The sequence below is a fragment of the Charadrius vociferus genome, unplaced genomic scaffold (assembly GCF_000708025.1).
Source record: "Charadrius vociferus isolate BGI_N301 unplaced genomic scaffold, ASM70802v2 scaffold74, whole genome shotgun sequence".
Taxonomy (NCBI): domain Eukaryota; kingdom Metazoa; phylum Chordata; class Aves; order Charadriiformes; family Charadriidae; genus Charadrius; species Charadrius vociferus.
The window spans coordinates 1033336-1048067 of record NW_009647849.1 but is presented as its reverse complement, the minus strand read 5'-3'; the positions used below and the strand labels follow the sequence as shown (position 1 = coordinate 1048067).

At 39.9% G+C, this 14732-nt stretch overlaps 1 protein-coding gene across 1 annotated transcript in view; it reads right to left on the bottom strand.

The window, feature by feature from the left end:
• Window positions 1-721: 721 nt before the first annotated feature.
• Window positions 722-14732, bottom strand: part of TMEM114 (transmembrane protein 114) — a 15068-nt gene continuing 1057 nt past the window's right edge. Inside the window, exons 2-4 of the mRNA XM_009882907.1 lie at window positions 13606-13686; window positions 3531-3668; window positions 722-954 (exon numbers count right to left, since the gene is read on the bottom strand). Of these exons, the coding sequence (XP_009881209.1) occupies window positions 722-954; window positions 3531-3668; window positions 13606-13686 (452 nt within the window). The remainder of the gene's footprint in view (window positions 955-3530; window positions 3669-13605; window positions 13687-14732) is intronic.

Sequence of the window (14732 nt, the reverse complement as noted above, 5' to 3'; positions counted from 1 at the left end):
AGCCATGCCCTAGTGCTGGGGGATTATCACTGGAGTTCTCCACCAAGTATTTTTAAGTTCTTCCTATTCTGGATCTTTACTTTTGAGTTTACTTCATGCAACAAAACCATTAAGAATGCAATATTAATTATGGATATTTAAGCCTCACACTCTCTCCCTGGGTTCAGGTGTACAGACATCATATATCCCTGTATGCCTGCAGAGGCAGCAGGAAGGAAGCACTACCTACCACAAACTAGCCATCTCAGAGCAGCTCTGCTGGTAGAGGCTGCCAACAGGACTGGAATCCTACGCATACTTATTAGGAGTCTCGGAGGAGAAACCAAAAGCTAAGCAGACCATGCAGCCTGGCCTGCAAAGTATTCTGAGGCACTTTGCTGGGACAGCAGAAAGGAGAAAAGAAAGCAAGAAATCTGCATTGTTCTAAGCAATGAATGGAGATGTCTTACGAGCTGCCAGCTTCAGTTTTGGAAACACTAACACTGCAATGTACTTTCTTCTAAAGTCACAAGGGTTTCCTTATTGACAACACTTGAAATGTTTTACTGATTTATCAGAATCTTTGTGTTTTATAGCTAACTGTGAGGAACAGGGTTTATGGCAGCTGACAAGATACTCAGTCACAGCCTTGCCATGTTTATTACCCCTCGTGACCAGATGGACCAAGCAATCCACATTTCTAGATTCTGCAGGGTTCTGTTGTTGCAATGATACCTGTTGTTCATAATGCCTGTTCACGTCGCCGTTTCAGACCCACAACTCTTGCTGCCAGGAGAAACACAGACCCGGTGAGCACTTCTGCAACAAAGGAGATCCAGACTAATGCCAGCGACCAGCCAAACCTGATGTCGATTTCTACCAGGAGGTCCTTACTCCTCAGGAGGCAGACAGCTTCTTCGAAGGCAGCAGCTGAATATGCAATATAGACACTGATCCCAGTAAGTGTAATAAGAGCTGGGAGAGAAAAACATATTCAGCTAGTTAGCATCCACTGCAGAAATTAAAAATAATTAATTTGATATCACTTAGGGCTTTTTTGCCACTCCTTCCTATCCACCCAGGCCAGTTTGCCAGTTAGCCTACTTGAGGCTGTTTTTTGGGGAAGGGTGAGAGGGAAGTAAAGGGAGGGTTATTTCTGTCCATTGAGTTTAATGTATTCTCACTGTTAAATACTGAATCAAAATGTGTAACAGCAAGCCCCTCACAATAAAAATCTAGTCATGTCTTTTACAGATATCTAATGTATATCCATTTCTCTTTTCAACACTGTATTATAATGCATCCTGATTTCTCACGGCCGTGCACCATGTACAGTTGTCTATCTCTAAGCAAGGAAGCTCAGGGAGACGGAGACCTCCCACTAAGTGTTGTGGAGTCATGACTATTCCTCACTTCCAAATAGTTGAGCCAAAGACATCCTGGAGCAGACTAAAAATAAGTTAATAAAGGCACTCAAACAAGAAGCCAGATGTTTTCAGAATGAAAGGACCATACAGAAGTTAGCAAACTGGCACATCTAGCACAAGTACCTGCTACATCCTGGGCCTGACATCTGTGTTACTCAAAGGACACATACTAATTTATGACTTTACTGGATCAGTGGCAGGAAAGATGCAATAGAAAGGCCCTGGATTAAAGGACTGGAGCCCAGGGAAAGTAGACACTGGAACACTTGTAGGACAAGAAAGTCTCTTATCTGATTCTGAGGGAGAAAAATTTTGGTCTGGCTTTCTGTTAAATCACAGTGTAAGTCTAGATGAGTCTGCATTTTTGCCAGAAAGACAAGTTTGAGTAAAGGCAAAGCAAGACAGAAGTGTAATGGATTATCAAACAGTCAAAATTCATACTCATAGTCCTGATTTTAACCATGCTATGATACCTGTACCTTATTCTAGTCCTCTGCAAGGGGGAAAAAAATCACTTATCTATACCTTTTGTCAGCAGACATGAAAATGACTGGTTTTTTGACATTTTCAATAAGGTATGCTGAGTTCTGTGATCCCTCTTAAATGTGGCCACATTAAAAAAATGGGGAAGCACGTAGGATGTCCTGGGATGTGGAACATACAAGTTCTGGTATTTTCCAAAAAACCTCAGGTTTCTGGAATTGCATCACAAAATATTTCTTTCTGCTGACAGAACTATCAATACCAAACTTGGTGAACCGGAATATCCTACAAAACTGTGCATGCCCATTCCGTGCATCAAGCCTCAGTGCGGCTGAAACAGCTGAACAATACTGCCCAAGGGGGAGGAGGATCTGGTCTCACACCAAAGACCACCCTGCAGTCTGTTCACGCTGTCCTGGGGAACAGCACTGGTTGCACCTTCAGAACATATTCAAGCACCCGTCTCCTAATACTGTCTTTGTGTTTCCTTTCCCTCTTCGCAACCTCAAGTGTCTTAGAAAGACACACCACTCCTCAGTGGGATAATCATGCTTTGTACTTCACAGCTTTTCATCTTTCACTTACTATTTGGAGTAGTTTTCAAATAGCCTAAGCCTTTTTAGTGAATACAGCTTTCTGATGTTCTAAGGAAATAGAACTTACTTTTTTTTTTGAAGAAGAAAAGCATAATGGGGGATGGTTGGTCTTCATAAGAGCATTTCAGACTAAAAAGGTCAGTCAAGACTTTGAGACAGCAGCATTTGCTTCCAGCAATCTCTTAGCATTCTCTTCTTAGAAATAGGACTCATCAGGTGATGAGGGCCAATATTGAGGATCCCCTTTTCTGTTAGGGAAAATTTCTGTTTCAAGTTACATTGTGAAACAGTACTGAAAATCTATTTGGAGAAAAAAATGGAGATGGATTTAAACCCAGTTTTCCTACTTTGATAAAAAGTTTTTAGTTTTAATTCATAAATCACTTTCTAAAACACAAGTTTTGGTTATATCAAAAGTAATAGAAAACAAAACGTAAAAGATTTTTTCTTGCTTCAAATTGAAATGTTACACTCCAACTACTGTAACTCTTTGGTGTTTTCTTTTGTGACCCACAGTTTGGGGATACCACTCTAGTTCAAAACTAGCAGTGCTAGTTAACCCAGGAATGCATAGCAAGACCCTTTTCAGGAACTCAATGCAAACGCCTGTGAAAAAAATCTGTTTTCTTAATAAGTTGCAAGGTCTGTGCAAGGCTATCGAACCCCATGCTTTACTAATTCCAAAGTCACTTCTCCCATTACTCCATTATCCTGTCTGTAAAGAATTGGGGCACTGTGCTGAGAAGGTATTAAATCTTTTGTGTTAATGGGCACAGCAAATGCATTGTGTTCGAAGTGTGACTCGCTCCACAAGCGAGTAATCACACAATGGTGGTGTGTGATTATTTGCCTTTCCTGACCCTAAGTGGCAGCTTTCTATTCCAGAATGCCATCAGGAGCTGAGGAGACACCAAGTGAACGAATACCAGCATTATTCTGAAAGCAAACTCTTGTGTAGCTTTTTTCCCCTGGAAGACAAAGTGGTGTTTCCCAGATATAATCTCTTATTATTTAAAATGGTTAGGCCGGGAGTTTGATACAGTACCTCCAAAAAGAAAAAGCAGTCCCGTCATTAGAAGCAGTAAGTAGGCCCTGGCAAGAATACTGATGAATCCAGTCATTCCTCCAAAAATCATCAATATGAGGCTGAGGGGCATCAGAATGACAAATGTTCCATGCATGTCTGAAAAAAAAAATGAAGAATGTTAATATTTTATTGTTTTATTATGGTGTCATCATACTAATAATTATTGAGTACAGAGCCCCTGATCAGGATCAAAGCCTTATTCTGAGCTGCACAAACAAGGAGGTGGACAATTCTTGGGTTTTCAGTTTAAGTCAGCAGGACAAATGTATGGTATGGGGAAAAAGGTCACATAAAGAGCAAGCCCTTCACAGGACCACAGCCTGTGTTTCAGAGAGAACAAATATAAAGGATATCTCTATATGGATATATGTAAGCAATTAAACTATTCTTAGATATTAAGCCTAGCTGGATAACAGGTGACACATTGCATATCAAGTATTCACTGACAACCTTAATAAAAAGTAGCCCCCGTTATCTGAATCATACAGATCCCAGTGAGTGGCATTATTCTGTTTGGGTGGTGAGATCCAGCAGATGCTTTGGTTAAACGCTTTCTGTTCTGTTACACATCCTCTGCTGAACTCATCTAGCAAATTGTTGGCCTTTCCCTTTGTTGCAGCTGACCATCAACTAGAGGTAAGTTTTCCCATCCAGCTCTGATTCTGTGTCTGTCATTGTTTTCTACAGCAGCTTCATTAAGTATATTAACCTACCCTGGTTGCTTCCTCCCATGTTAAATGTTTTCCATTAGTCTTTCTTGATCCCTATAACATTTTAATAGCTGTACAAACAGAGAGTTGCTATGTATTTTTTCATATCACACTGTTCTTTCCATCATAAACCATTTTGTGTCATTGTTCCCTCTCATGCAATTGATCCACAATGTTCAACCCAACCTTTTCTACAATAATAACCAAAAAAAAAGTCATTCCAGCTTCCAATATCAATTTATTTCAAACCAGAGTGAAGTGCAGAGTTACTGAGAAAGGAAAACTTAAAATCCATTTTCCGAAGGGCTTTAGCCTTCAGTGTCTCACTTAATTTCACAGAGGAACAACAATACACCATTAGCTGGTTCCCAAGGTAAAAGAGTCAGTTAAGAGACTGCAGTTTGTGTGTGATCAGATGATCAATTTTTTTAAGCCATTGTAACTGCCCACTGAATTGGAGATACTCCACCTGCCACTGGCTAAAGATCCAGCTTATCCTTTTCAATATCATTATAAATATAAGACACAATCATGTACGTATCTCTGTTCAGTTCTAGAACCTTGGAAGATTAGGGAGAACCTGCACGGGATCAAGGCAGACACTGTTAATTTCTTTACTTGAGCAGAATGTGGTTTCAAGACATAATTATTTGTTTGGGTAGTACAGAACATGCTCACAAGGAAAAATGTAACAAATGACAAAGTTTTGAGAAGTGACCCTCTTGTTCTTCCATTTCTGTTTATTTACGCTGGTATTATATTCTCATATATAATGAGAATGTGCCCACATGTGCCCACATCCAGATCAGTTGATGCTCAGAAAGCATGAATTCAGCATTCTGCATTGAAGGGAGAACTTTCTCTCCTTGCTTCTAAATTTGACGATACTCCCTGGGCTTTCCTTCAGCAAAACTGGTGATGGCTGCTGTCGCTGGCTGAGAAAGCCAAACCTATAGCAATTTTCAGACCCTAACGGTCAAATCATTCTTCAGCTTACTGTGTATAAACCAGTCTGTCAAAACTGTTTGCAAATCCTAATTAAATATCAAGGCGAGAAATAGCCATGGAACTTAGTTCAGGAATTTTATATAGTTAGAACTGATTGTCAGGGATGAGATGCAACATGATGTGACAGAATAGAGATTTGGCACACAATTTAGTTCTCGTATTCTAGAAAGGCAGCAGGAACAGGCTAGTCTTCTGCCCTGTCTGTGCTTTCTGAGGGTATTAGGCCTTATTTTGATTCTTCACCATTTTGACATCCATGTGTCCTCTTAGATTTGGTCTTGCATGTAAGAGGTGAAAAGGCCTTGGGGGGATAAAATCTGATGTAATTAATATTTTTAAAGTAAGAATGTAAGAGCAGTGCAACTCTGTCCTCAGACCTGGCTTTGCTGGGAGGGAAGAAACATAAACAAGCTCATCGCTGGGCCTGTGCTTTGTCACCTTCCAGGTGTCCCTCACTAGTCAAAGTTGCTGCTAACAAACTATGCATCAGGACAGTAGCACTAACAGTTGCTATTTCTTTGACTTTCCTTTTCATGGTGTGATTTCAGCTACTGCAGCTAGGACTGTAAACTTAGCCAGGAAAAGTGCGGGTAAAGATCATAAGGCTCTGAATGTAACCTTTTGAAGCAAAGGGAAAACATCCATACCAGAGTATTATCCTGGGGAGTGTCACAGATCGCATTAATGACCTGTGACAGTTGCATGCAACATCAGAGTAACTCTGATTTTTATGCCCTCTTCAGTGAAAATATAGGTTTTAGGGATATCTCAGCTGAAACCCAAAAATCCCACTGTGACAGAGCCTTTCTTTTCCTACACACAGCTGGGATCGCACTTCTCATGAATCACAGAACGGTTAGAGTTGGAAGGGACCTTAAAGATCATCTAGTTCCAATCCCCCTGCCGTGGGCACGGACACCCTCCACTAGACCAGGTTACTCAAAGCCGCATCCATGTCTCTCCAGTTTATAGACATGGATGTTGTGCAGGACAGTGTCAAAATCACCTGCAGCTTTTTTAAAATCACATAATTAATGGATTATATTTGGTTAAACGGCACTTTCATCACTTCCAGTGTTCCAGTTCAATACCTAATACCCATTTGTCCTTCTATGAAATCTGCAACTGCCTGGAAAACTTATTCTAAAATGCTGCCATGGAAACCACTCAGGAATCTGAATTCATGCCGTCTGGCATATGATATTATGGCATTATATTGCTTGATTAGAGGCACAGAATTAGTTTATAGAAGGACATGACTTAAAATATCTTTACTGTGTTTCTGTCTTCAATAATTATCAGTGAAAGAAGTTAAAACACAAATTTTGCAGTCATTTCAGTGGTTTTGAGTAGTGTTGAAATAAATATTTATGCATTACATATTATACATATAACTGTCTTCATTTTGATGAAATTAATCTAGTACTGAAAAAAAGAAACCCACAAACCTAAGCATTTTGCACAAGAGGTATGTGCACTTTCCTGTAAAACAGAATTCAGTTTCCCACGTCTATTTCTCAAAGCCTTCGTTCCCTTACAGTGCAACACAAAAGATCCAATAGTTTAATTTTTAAAATACTGAAACAAACTGATAAACAGTTTAAAAAACTCTCCAGTTTTTTGTAGCAAAAAAATACTTTAATTGCTTGATTTGAGTTACTGAAGTTTTACAGCAGTTAGCCAAAGCCGTTTTACTACAGGTCTAATCAAACACCTGTAAGAATGACATCTGCAGTGTGTGTCCAGATCTGTGAATTTGGCAGGCATTTCTAAATTACCACCCAACATAGATGTTGATGAGTTGTTTCTAACAGGAATGGACTCAAAAAATTGAATTGTGTCAAAAGTAACCAACTGCAGATCTACTAGTTTTGTTAATCATCTCCTGTTAACGTGGAGCTTAATTGTTTCAAACTAACTTTGGATTTGTTTGCACAGCTTATAGTAGCAAATAGTCTCTAGAAATCTGTAATAGTCACCTCATCAGAAATACTCCAAATGGCAGCAGCTCAGAAGAGCTTAATTACGGCCCTATTTATCTTCCCCAGCAGTAACTAAATAGCAGTGAGAAAGACAAAAGCCTCTAGCTGAAACAGAATGCTGGCAGTAGCTGAAACCAGTGGGGCTGCTCTGGAAAGACTTGGCTAAGCCAGGAAGTATCAGTGCACTGAGAAAGCCTGACCTGCTTGCAAAGAAGGAAGGAACGAAGGAAACAACTTAGAGAAACAAGCAACAGAGAAGAACTGTGGCTAAATGTGAGGCTTCTGGGCTTGAACCCCGGGGACAAAAAGGTCTGGATTCCCTCCTGTTCATTAGAGAAGAGATGATGGTGGATGAGAACTCACAGCGTTAGGGTGCCTCAGGATAATTAGCTAAGCTCTGGACTTTGTGTTACACATTTCGGCTTTGTGCTCTTCTCATGCAACAAGTCTCTGAGCTAAACTGGAAGATAAATTGCAGATAGTAGAAATAAAATGAGGCTAGACTTGGTACAGGTGGGCACTGACAAAAACCTTTAATACTAGGAATGGGTAGAATGATAAATATAAGCCATGCACTGTGGTTCACATTCTATTGCTACAATACCAATGAATTTGAAAATGAGAACATTCATCAGAAGTTGTCATTCATTAGGTCTCAGCTGCAGCGATGCTAAAGTTATCTCAGATTTCTGTATATATTTATTGTAATATCTACTGTAAGTACCAAACAAATGTTCCTGGAACCTCTTTGAAGGACCACTGTTGCTCAGAACAAGGCAGATCCGTTTAGGTATACACCTACAACATCAATTAAGTTAGAATCTCTATGTACATCATTTGGCGATCCCAAGCACAAATACAGGATGGGCAGAGAATGGATTGAGAGAAGCCCTGCGGAGAAGGACTTGGGGGTGTTGGTTGATGAGAAGCTCAACATCAACTGGCAATGCACAACTGCAGCCAGGAAAGCTAAAAGAAAGAAGCATGGCCAGCAGGTCGAGGGAGGAGATTCTGCCCCTCTACTCTGCTCTCGTGAGACCCCACCTACGTCCTGCTCTGGAGCCCTCAACATAGGAAGGACATGGACCTCTTAGAGAGAGTCCTGAGAAGAGCCATGAAGATCATCAGAGGGCTGGAGCACCTCCCCTATGAAAACAGGCTGAGAGAGTTGGCTCCATCCCTGAAAGTGTTCAAGGCCAGGCTGGACGGGGCTTTGAGTGACCTGGTCTAGTGGAAGGTGTCCCTGCCCATGGCAAGGGGTTGGAACTAGATAATCTTCAAGGTCCCTTTCAACCCAAACCATTCTATGATTCCATGATTCATATGGCCTCTGAACTGGTTCTTGCCAGGTATTCCAGCCCTAGCTGTTTCCTTCTGATAACTTAAAACCAAAAGAAAAAAATGTGAGGAACTCTAAATCAGCCAGTTAAAATGTAATGGCAGCCAAAGAATAAGGCATTCTGGGATTAGGAGCAGGAGTATAAACATGTAACTCAGTACAAATGAAGCAGGCCCACAAAGAGTGGGGAGAAGTGTGAAAGCAGCTGGTTAGTGACTGTTACAGGGTCCACATACTGTAAGGAAATCTAGTCTGTAGGTTTAACTGTACTATTAAAGTAATTTCATTAAGGAAGAAACCAAGGCAGCTGTTACAACAACTGAGGTATCAGTAACTGCCCCTACTACAAAGATTGTTCCCCTGCAGGATGCACTAACTTGTCTGCAGCCTCATGGTTCCAGCTCCATTGATGTCTAAAACAGAAAAAAATATAAATACTCTGGGGAGAATAATTAAAGCAGTTGTGCATGGGCAGCTGCACACTCCAGTCTCGGTTTTATAACAAGAAAAACATTTTCTTCCAGCCATATATAAGTGGAAACCACATCCATTAACTGACCATCTCTGGATGGCTCAGGAATAGAGGAGAGCACAAAAAAGTGACTTGTAACAGGAAATCAATCACTGGCCATGATGTTTATGTCACTAACAAAATATCAGGATCGTCAGAGGCTTAATCATACCTTGTAGGTACCTAATGCAGCTGGTTTGTGTGTCAGGGGCAAAACAGGCAGCCATTAAGAAATAACAGTTTTTCTCACATTATTTTTCGTAACACTAACCCCAGCTCTGCAGTGCAGATGGGACGCCACACATCTCTGGACCAAAATGGCCTCTTACATTTTGGCCAAACAACATGATATAGATGTTGCTTTGATGTGCCAAAAGAAAAAAGAAGGGGGAAAAAAAAACCAAAAAAGCTTTGTGGCAATTTTGTTTTAAACTATAAGGGGGGGGGTAGAAGTCACCAAAAAAAATCTCCGCATTTAAACAATTTTCACCATGCTTTGAAAAAACCTTAGCCATAGCTTTCTAGGATCAGCAAATCACATAGCATTTAGTGCAGAATAATGAAGATGGAAGTAATTTTTATGTTACTAAGCAGGGGTCGCTATCCAGACATAACTGAGACACATAGGAACAGGTTACTTGAGTTTCCAAAAAGTCAAGCTTATAGAAGAGTTTTGACAGGATGCATTATTATCCAGCAAATACATTACTTGCTTCTTTTGATAGGTCATCTGTCCTGCAAGAAGTACTTGAACCAAGTCCAGAGTACAAATTGATTTTGATCAGAAATATTTACATAATTGTTCATTTTGCAGGGATTACACTGGTCCTGTCTTTAGCTGAATCTCTACTAGTATTTACTAATCATTAACAATACAGACTGCGGTAAATTAAAAATACTTGTATTACAAAAAAGCCCAAGAGCAATGTTTCCCCAGTGTAACTTGTTGGGTTTGGTTTTGGGTGTTTTTTTAAAGAAATTATTTTATGAAGCTGCAACTCTTGGGGAACATTTTTCAGTATATTAAATACTGCCATTCCTTCTACACATCAATTTCCCTCTCTGTATGTGATCCTCAACAACTTAGATGTGATTTTGAATATTATGTTTCTTCTACTGGAAAATGGCAAAGCTGCTCAGAACTCGTGATGCAGCTTCCTTTGAAGTCAGAGTGACATACTTCTTTTACCATTTAGTGAGAGATGGATTCAGATCATCATGGAAAAAAGTTGTTCTTTCTTCTTGTCTCCCATAGCTGGCATAGGAGAACGCATGGCAAGACAAGCTATCTGGGGTGTCTTTGCTGACAGATTTCAATTTTAAAGGTGACTTTCAGAGGACTATCTTTAATCCTAGTGGTCACCGAGAGACCCTAATAGCTGTCTAAATTGTGAAAAGCTACACTTTCATTTTAAACCTGTATGGGACAGAGGAAAATGTACATCTCCAGTAAAAAGATATTTTTTTTAATGCAGAAATTTCAGAAAAGATAGTGGTAGGTAGTCTACTGGTATCTTTCTTTGGACAGTGGCTGATGTTTTAAACAAATATATAACCATGCCCTAATGTTATCTGTAGTAGGAAAATATTCTATACATTGCGGGTTTGAGGGAGAGAGAGAGTATATGCCGTATGTTCAGCTGGAGGGAGTGCTAAGAAAAGAAATGGAACCTTAATGTACAGAAGAAGGCATGCTTATGGCTAATCCATTAGGGAAATTGCTCAAGTACTCCCGTGATGTGAAAATACATCATACGCCCAGGCTTAACAAGACCTAGGTTGATTGCCTGAGTAATACTGCTGGTAGTACAGAACTTTAACTTGTACATCCTATCATTTTAATTTGCCAGGAGCTCTATTTGAAGTATGCAATAAGCCTAAAAGGAATCTGCTGAGGATGAATAGGAGACAGGTGGGAAATGTGGAGGGAGGGAATGAGAAGGCTTTTCATTCACTAAGGAAGGGTTTGTCTTCTGGCAGTGACCAGCACTTCTGCTTCCACTTCGACCCAGCTCTTTGCACTCAGGTATAGACTTCCTCACATCATTTTGGCACTTGTGTCTAGTTAAGACATGCCAGGAAGAGTACGGGAACTCTAAAAATGGGTGATGGGGCTCCCAATGTGTTACTTAAGTGCCTGCATTAGGAGACAGCCCTTCTAAATCTTTTTAGGAGTAGCAGGCAAGAAACACGTTTGATATTGCCACAGCTCCTGAAACTCAGTCTGCCAATCAAACAGTGAGAAATACGGGTGTAGAGCTAGACAGAGAGTTTAATTTCATGTGAGTGTGCCTCACATAGACACCTGCACAGGCACACACACAGGAAAAAAAAAAAGATTTTTTTGAAGTAACTCATTCAAGCTGTGCAACTAGCCTGTTTGCCCTGTATAGCAGCACATGAAGAAATTACTGCAACTACACTGGAAACCACGATCCCCACACTGGAAACCACGATCCCCGAATTGTCCTCTAGAATTCTAGTTAAAATGTGTTGAAGATGAAGACAAAGGTTTGCCTTGATCTGCCTAAATATGATTCAGTGACCACAGCCAGAAAATATTTAAGAAGGAAGTGTAAAGATGAAGTAGAAGGTAGTATCTCAGTACTTACCAAACCTAGATGTCACTTAGAAATATCTATATTTCCTAGAAGTAAGAAGTACTGACATAGCACTTCCTATGTTCAGCTGCTATTGCTGTGGGTCTGTAGCCCTGCCTCACCACATCGCAACTGCACTGAAGTTGAACATCTAAAATATCAAAGTCCACTCTTCGGGGCATTCTAATCAAACCTAGTAGGTTCTTTCAATGAAAGTATCATTGATATCTTATCATTTTTAGGCAGACTACACCTGCTTATAATAAAATCTGCAAGTGTCTTAGCAGACCTGAAGTCTTTGTCCAAGAACCTGAAAATAGTACGTGATATGAGAGCGAGAGATTTCCTCTGAGGCTCTTAAGAGTCTGTAAACATAGTTATGAATCCAATTTTTACTCATATTACTATTTTCTTACACTGCATGACTACCAAAGAGCTGTCCTTTGTTTCCAAGCCAACATCATTTTTATAACAAAAAAAGCTCTGTACAGTCTCTGCTTTTGTTTTTGCAGAATTCAGCTTTCATTGAAGAGCTGTAATCTAAAATTTCCTCACCTGAGAAAAATTACAGATGTATCTTTTTGCAAATATGAACACAACTTTTGAAATGCTAATAATTTTATCCCAAAATTTTAGACTATCCCAAACATAATAGTTGAGGTGCTCACACTTAAAATGTGATCAGTCTGGTTAGGTTCAATTAACTTTGAAACCTCAAAGGCTTAAGTGATGCAGCAAATAATAATTTTCACTGACCCTCACAGTTTTCAGCAACGTCAAGCAGCTTAGGCCTTCTGTCTTAAGCAAGGAAGATTAAAAAAAAGGCACCTTTCAATTTGAAAGCACAGAGAGGCAATCTGTGCTGTTAGTCTTGAACCTGTCAATATGTTTGTACAGCCATTTCAGCAGCCCGCTGGGATTACTCCTACTTTATATTTCTAGTTACTGTTGTAACACAGCTACACTAGCATCAGTACCTCATAGGCTTTCTTTGCCATGTTTGCTGCCCTTTTAGCTACATCATGAGATGATGCTCCAAGAGACTAAAGACACCCTAAGCCTCTCTGAAGGATTGCTCAGGGAAATGGCTGGTTTTGAGGGAAAGGGTACCGTTTTAAGACACAGGATAAATGCATATATTCCATCTGCAAGGGGAAAACAGCCAGAGTCAGAGAGGTAAGTAAATAAAAAACAATTTAAAAAAAGCAAGCCCATATACAAGCACGTGTGAGCGAAGCATTGTACAGGACATGATGCAAAGACGCTAGATAGTCTTTTAGGAGAAGCCTAAAAGTATTTGAAAATGTTTAGTTTGGACTTTCTGAAAACACTCTGACATTGACAAACGAGTTTAAAGAAAAAGAAATAAATACCAACCAACGCAGTTAGAAATTTAATCTTTTTGAGCACGATGTTCTTCAAAGGCTTTAAACACTGCTTTAAGTCCTTGATTTATTTTCTTAAATTTCCACATACTTAAGGTTTTTTCCAGTCCGAGGAATCCCACTGAAAGGGTAGATATGTAGCTGTCTTAAAGACTAGTTTAAATGTGTGCTTAAGCATTTTCAGTAATCAATCTCTTTTGAGGGGATTTTAAACATTTTTGCCTTTTATTTTTAATAATTGAGTACCTTCCTGAGCCATTCCAGGCAGAAACATCTTGCTCCTGTGGAAGAAATTAGCTGACCTTGACATCAAATAGATGGCTATTTCAACAGTAATCCCATTTAAAGACCACATGCAGTGACAGATATTGTACAAAAGCAGAGTCAAAACACTACCTCAAAGAGCTCCCGCCCTGAATCAGAAATGGGACCTTGTAAGTGCCGAAGGAGGGAGGGAAAAGTGGATGGAAGTACAGAAGTAATAGAAAAGTTACTCACACAAAAGCTGTCTGTGTGAATCAGTGATGTTTGCATTTTCATGCCAGAAGGGGTTTATCAAAGGGTAACATTCACTCCTCACTAATAGAGAAGGGAAAAAAACAAGGAGAAAAAATTACACTACAGAAACTTATTGCAATATATCGTTTTTTTTTTTTTTTTGGCATGTACATCTAATTCATATAATATTATCTGCTTTAAAAACAGTCATTCCTAGGTAGGGAAGGAAAGGAGGGTATTGAAGTCACCTTGGCCAACTTCTGCTCCCAGGGGGCCTGACCACTGAACTCAAGAGAAAACATCTGCTCACTTCAGTGGGGCTCAGGGTACAGCAAAGGGGAGAATTCCCTTAACCTGCTCCTTCTCCCCTGCTCCACTGGAAGTAACGTCTTTTCTTGTCTATGATGAACATTACTTCTTGTTTTTAATGGTGGAATCAAACCCAAGAGTCATATGCCTCGCATACAAATTAAAGTAAATGGGGAAAATCCTATAATATCCACATAGGGTTTATGAATCTTTCATTAACATCCAGAACTGTGAATACCAAGCAGGATCAAACACACTACAATTACTTGGTGAACCTGGTGAATCTTTAGTCACTTACCTTTAGTTAGTATGGGATTAAGTTAATTTTATTTACAATTGTATTATAGGTAGACATTTCAAACTAATAATATGTATATTGATAGAATATATATTCATATCACTTGTATTATTTATGTATAAAAACTATATGTTGTTATATAACTATATGTTAGAATATTCCTTATATTATTATAATAGCTTTAACCCAGAACTTTCTAATTCCTCCTGAGTCAAATGAAAAGAGATCTCTCTCCTTCTAAATGGTTAACGTCTATTAAATTAGCTTGAATTAAAAGTTAATGTAAAATTAGGTTACAGCAGCAGCGAATTCGCTATCCCCATGTCTCCTTCGGCAAGTCGCACCAGAGCTATTCCACCGCGCACTGCCGGTGGTCAGGAGCACCCAAAGGGGCGCGGGCTGCTTTTCTGAACCAGTAAAGCCAACAAACAGCAGCTACCGCGACGGCCCCCACGTCCAGCAGCTATCGCGACATGCCGGGGCTGCTCCCCACCCTCCTCACCCCCCCTCACCCCACGCT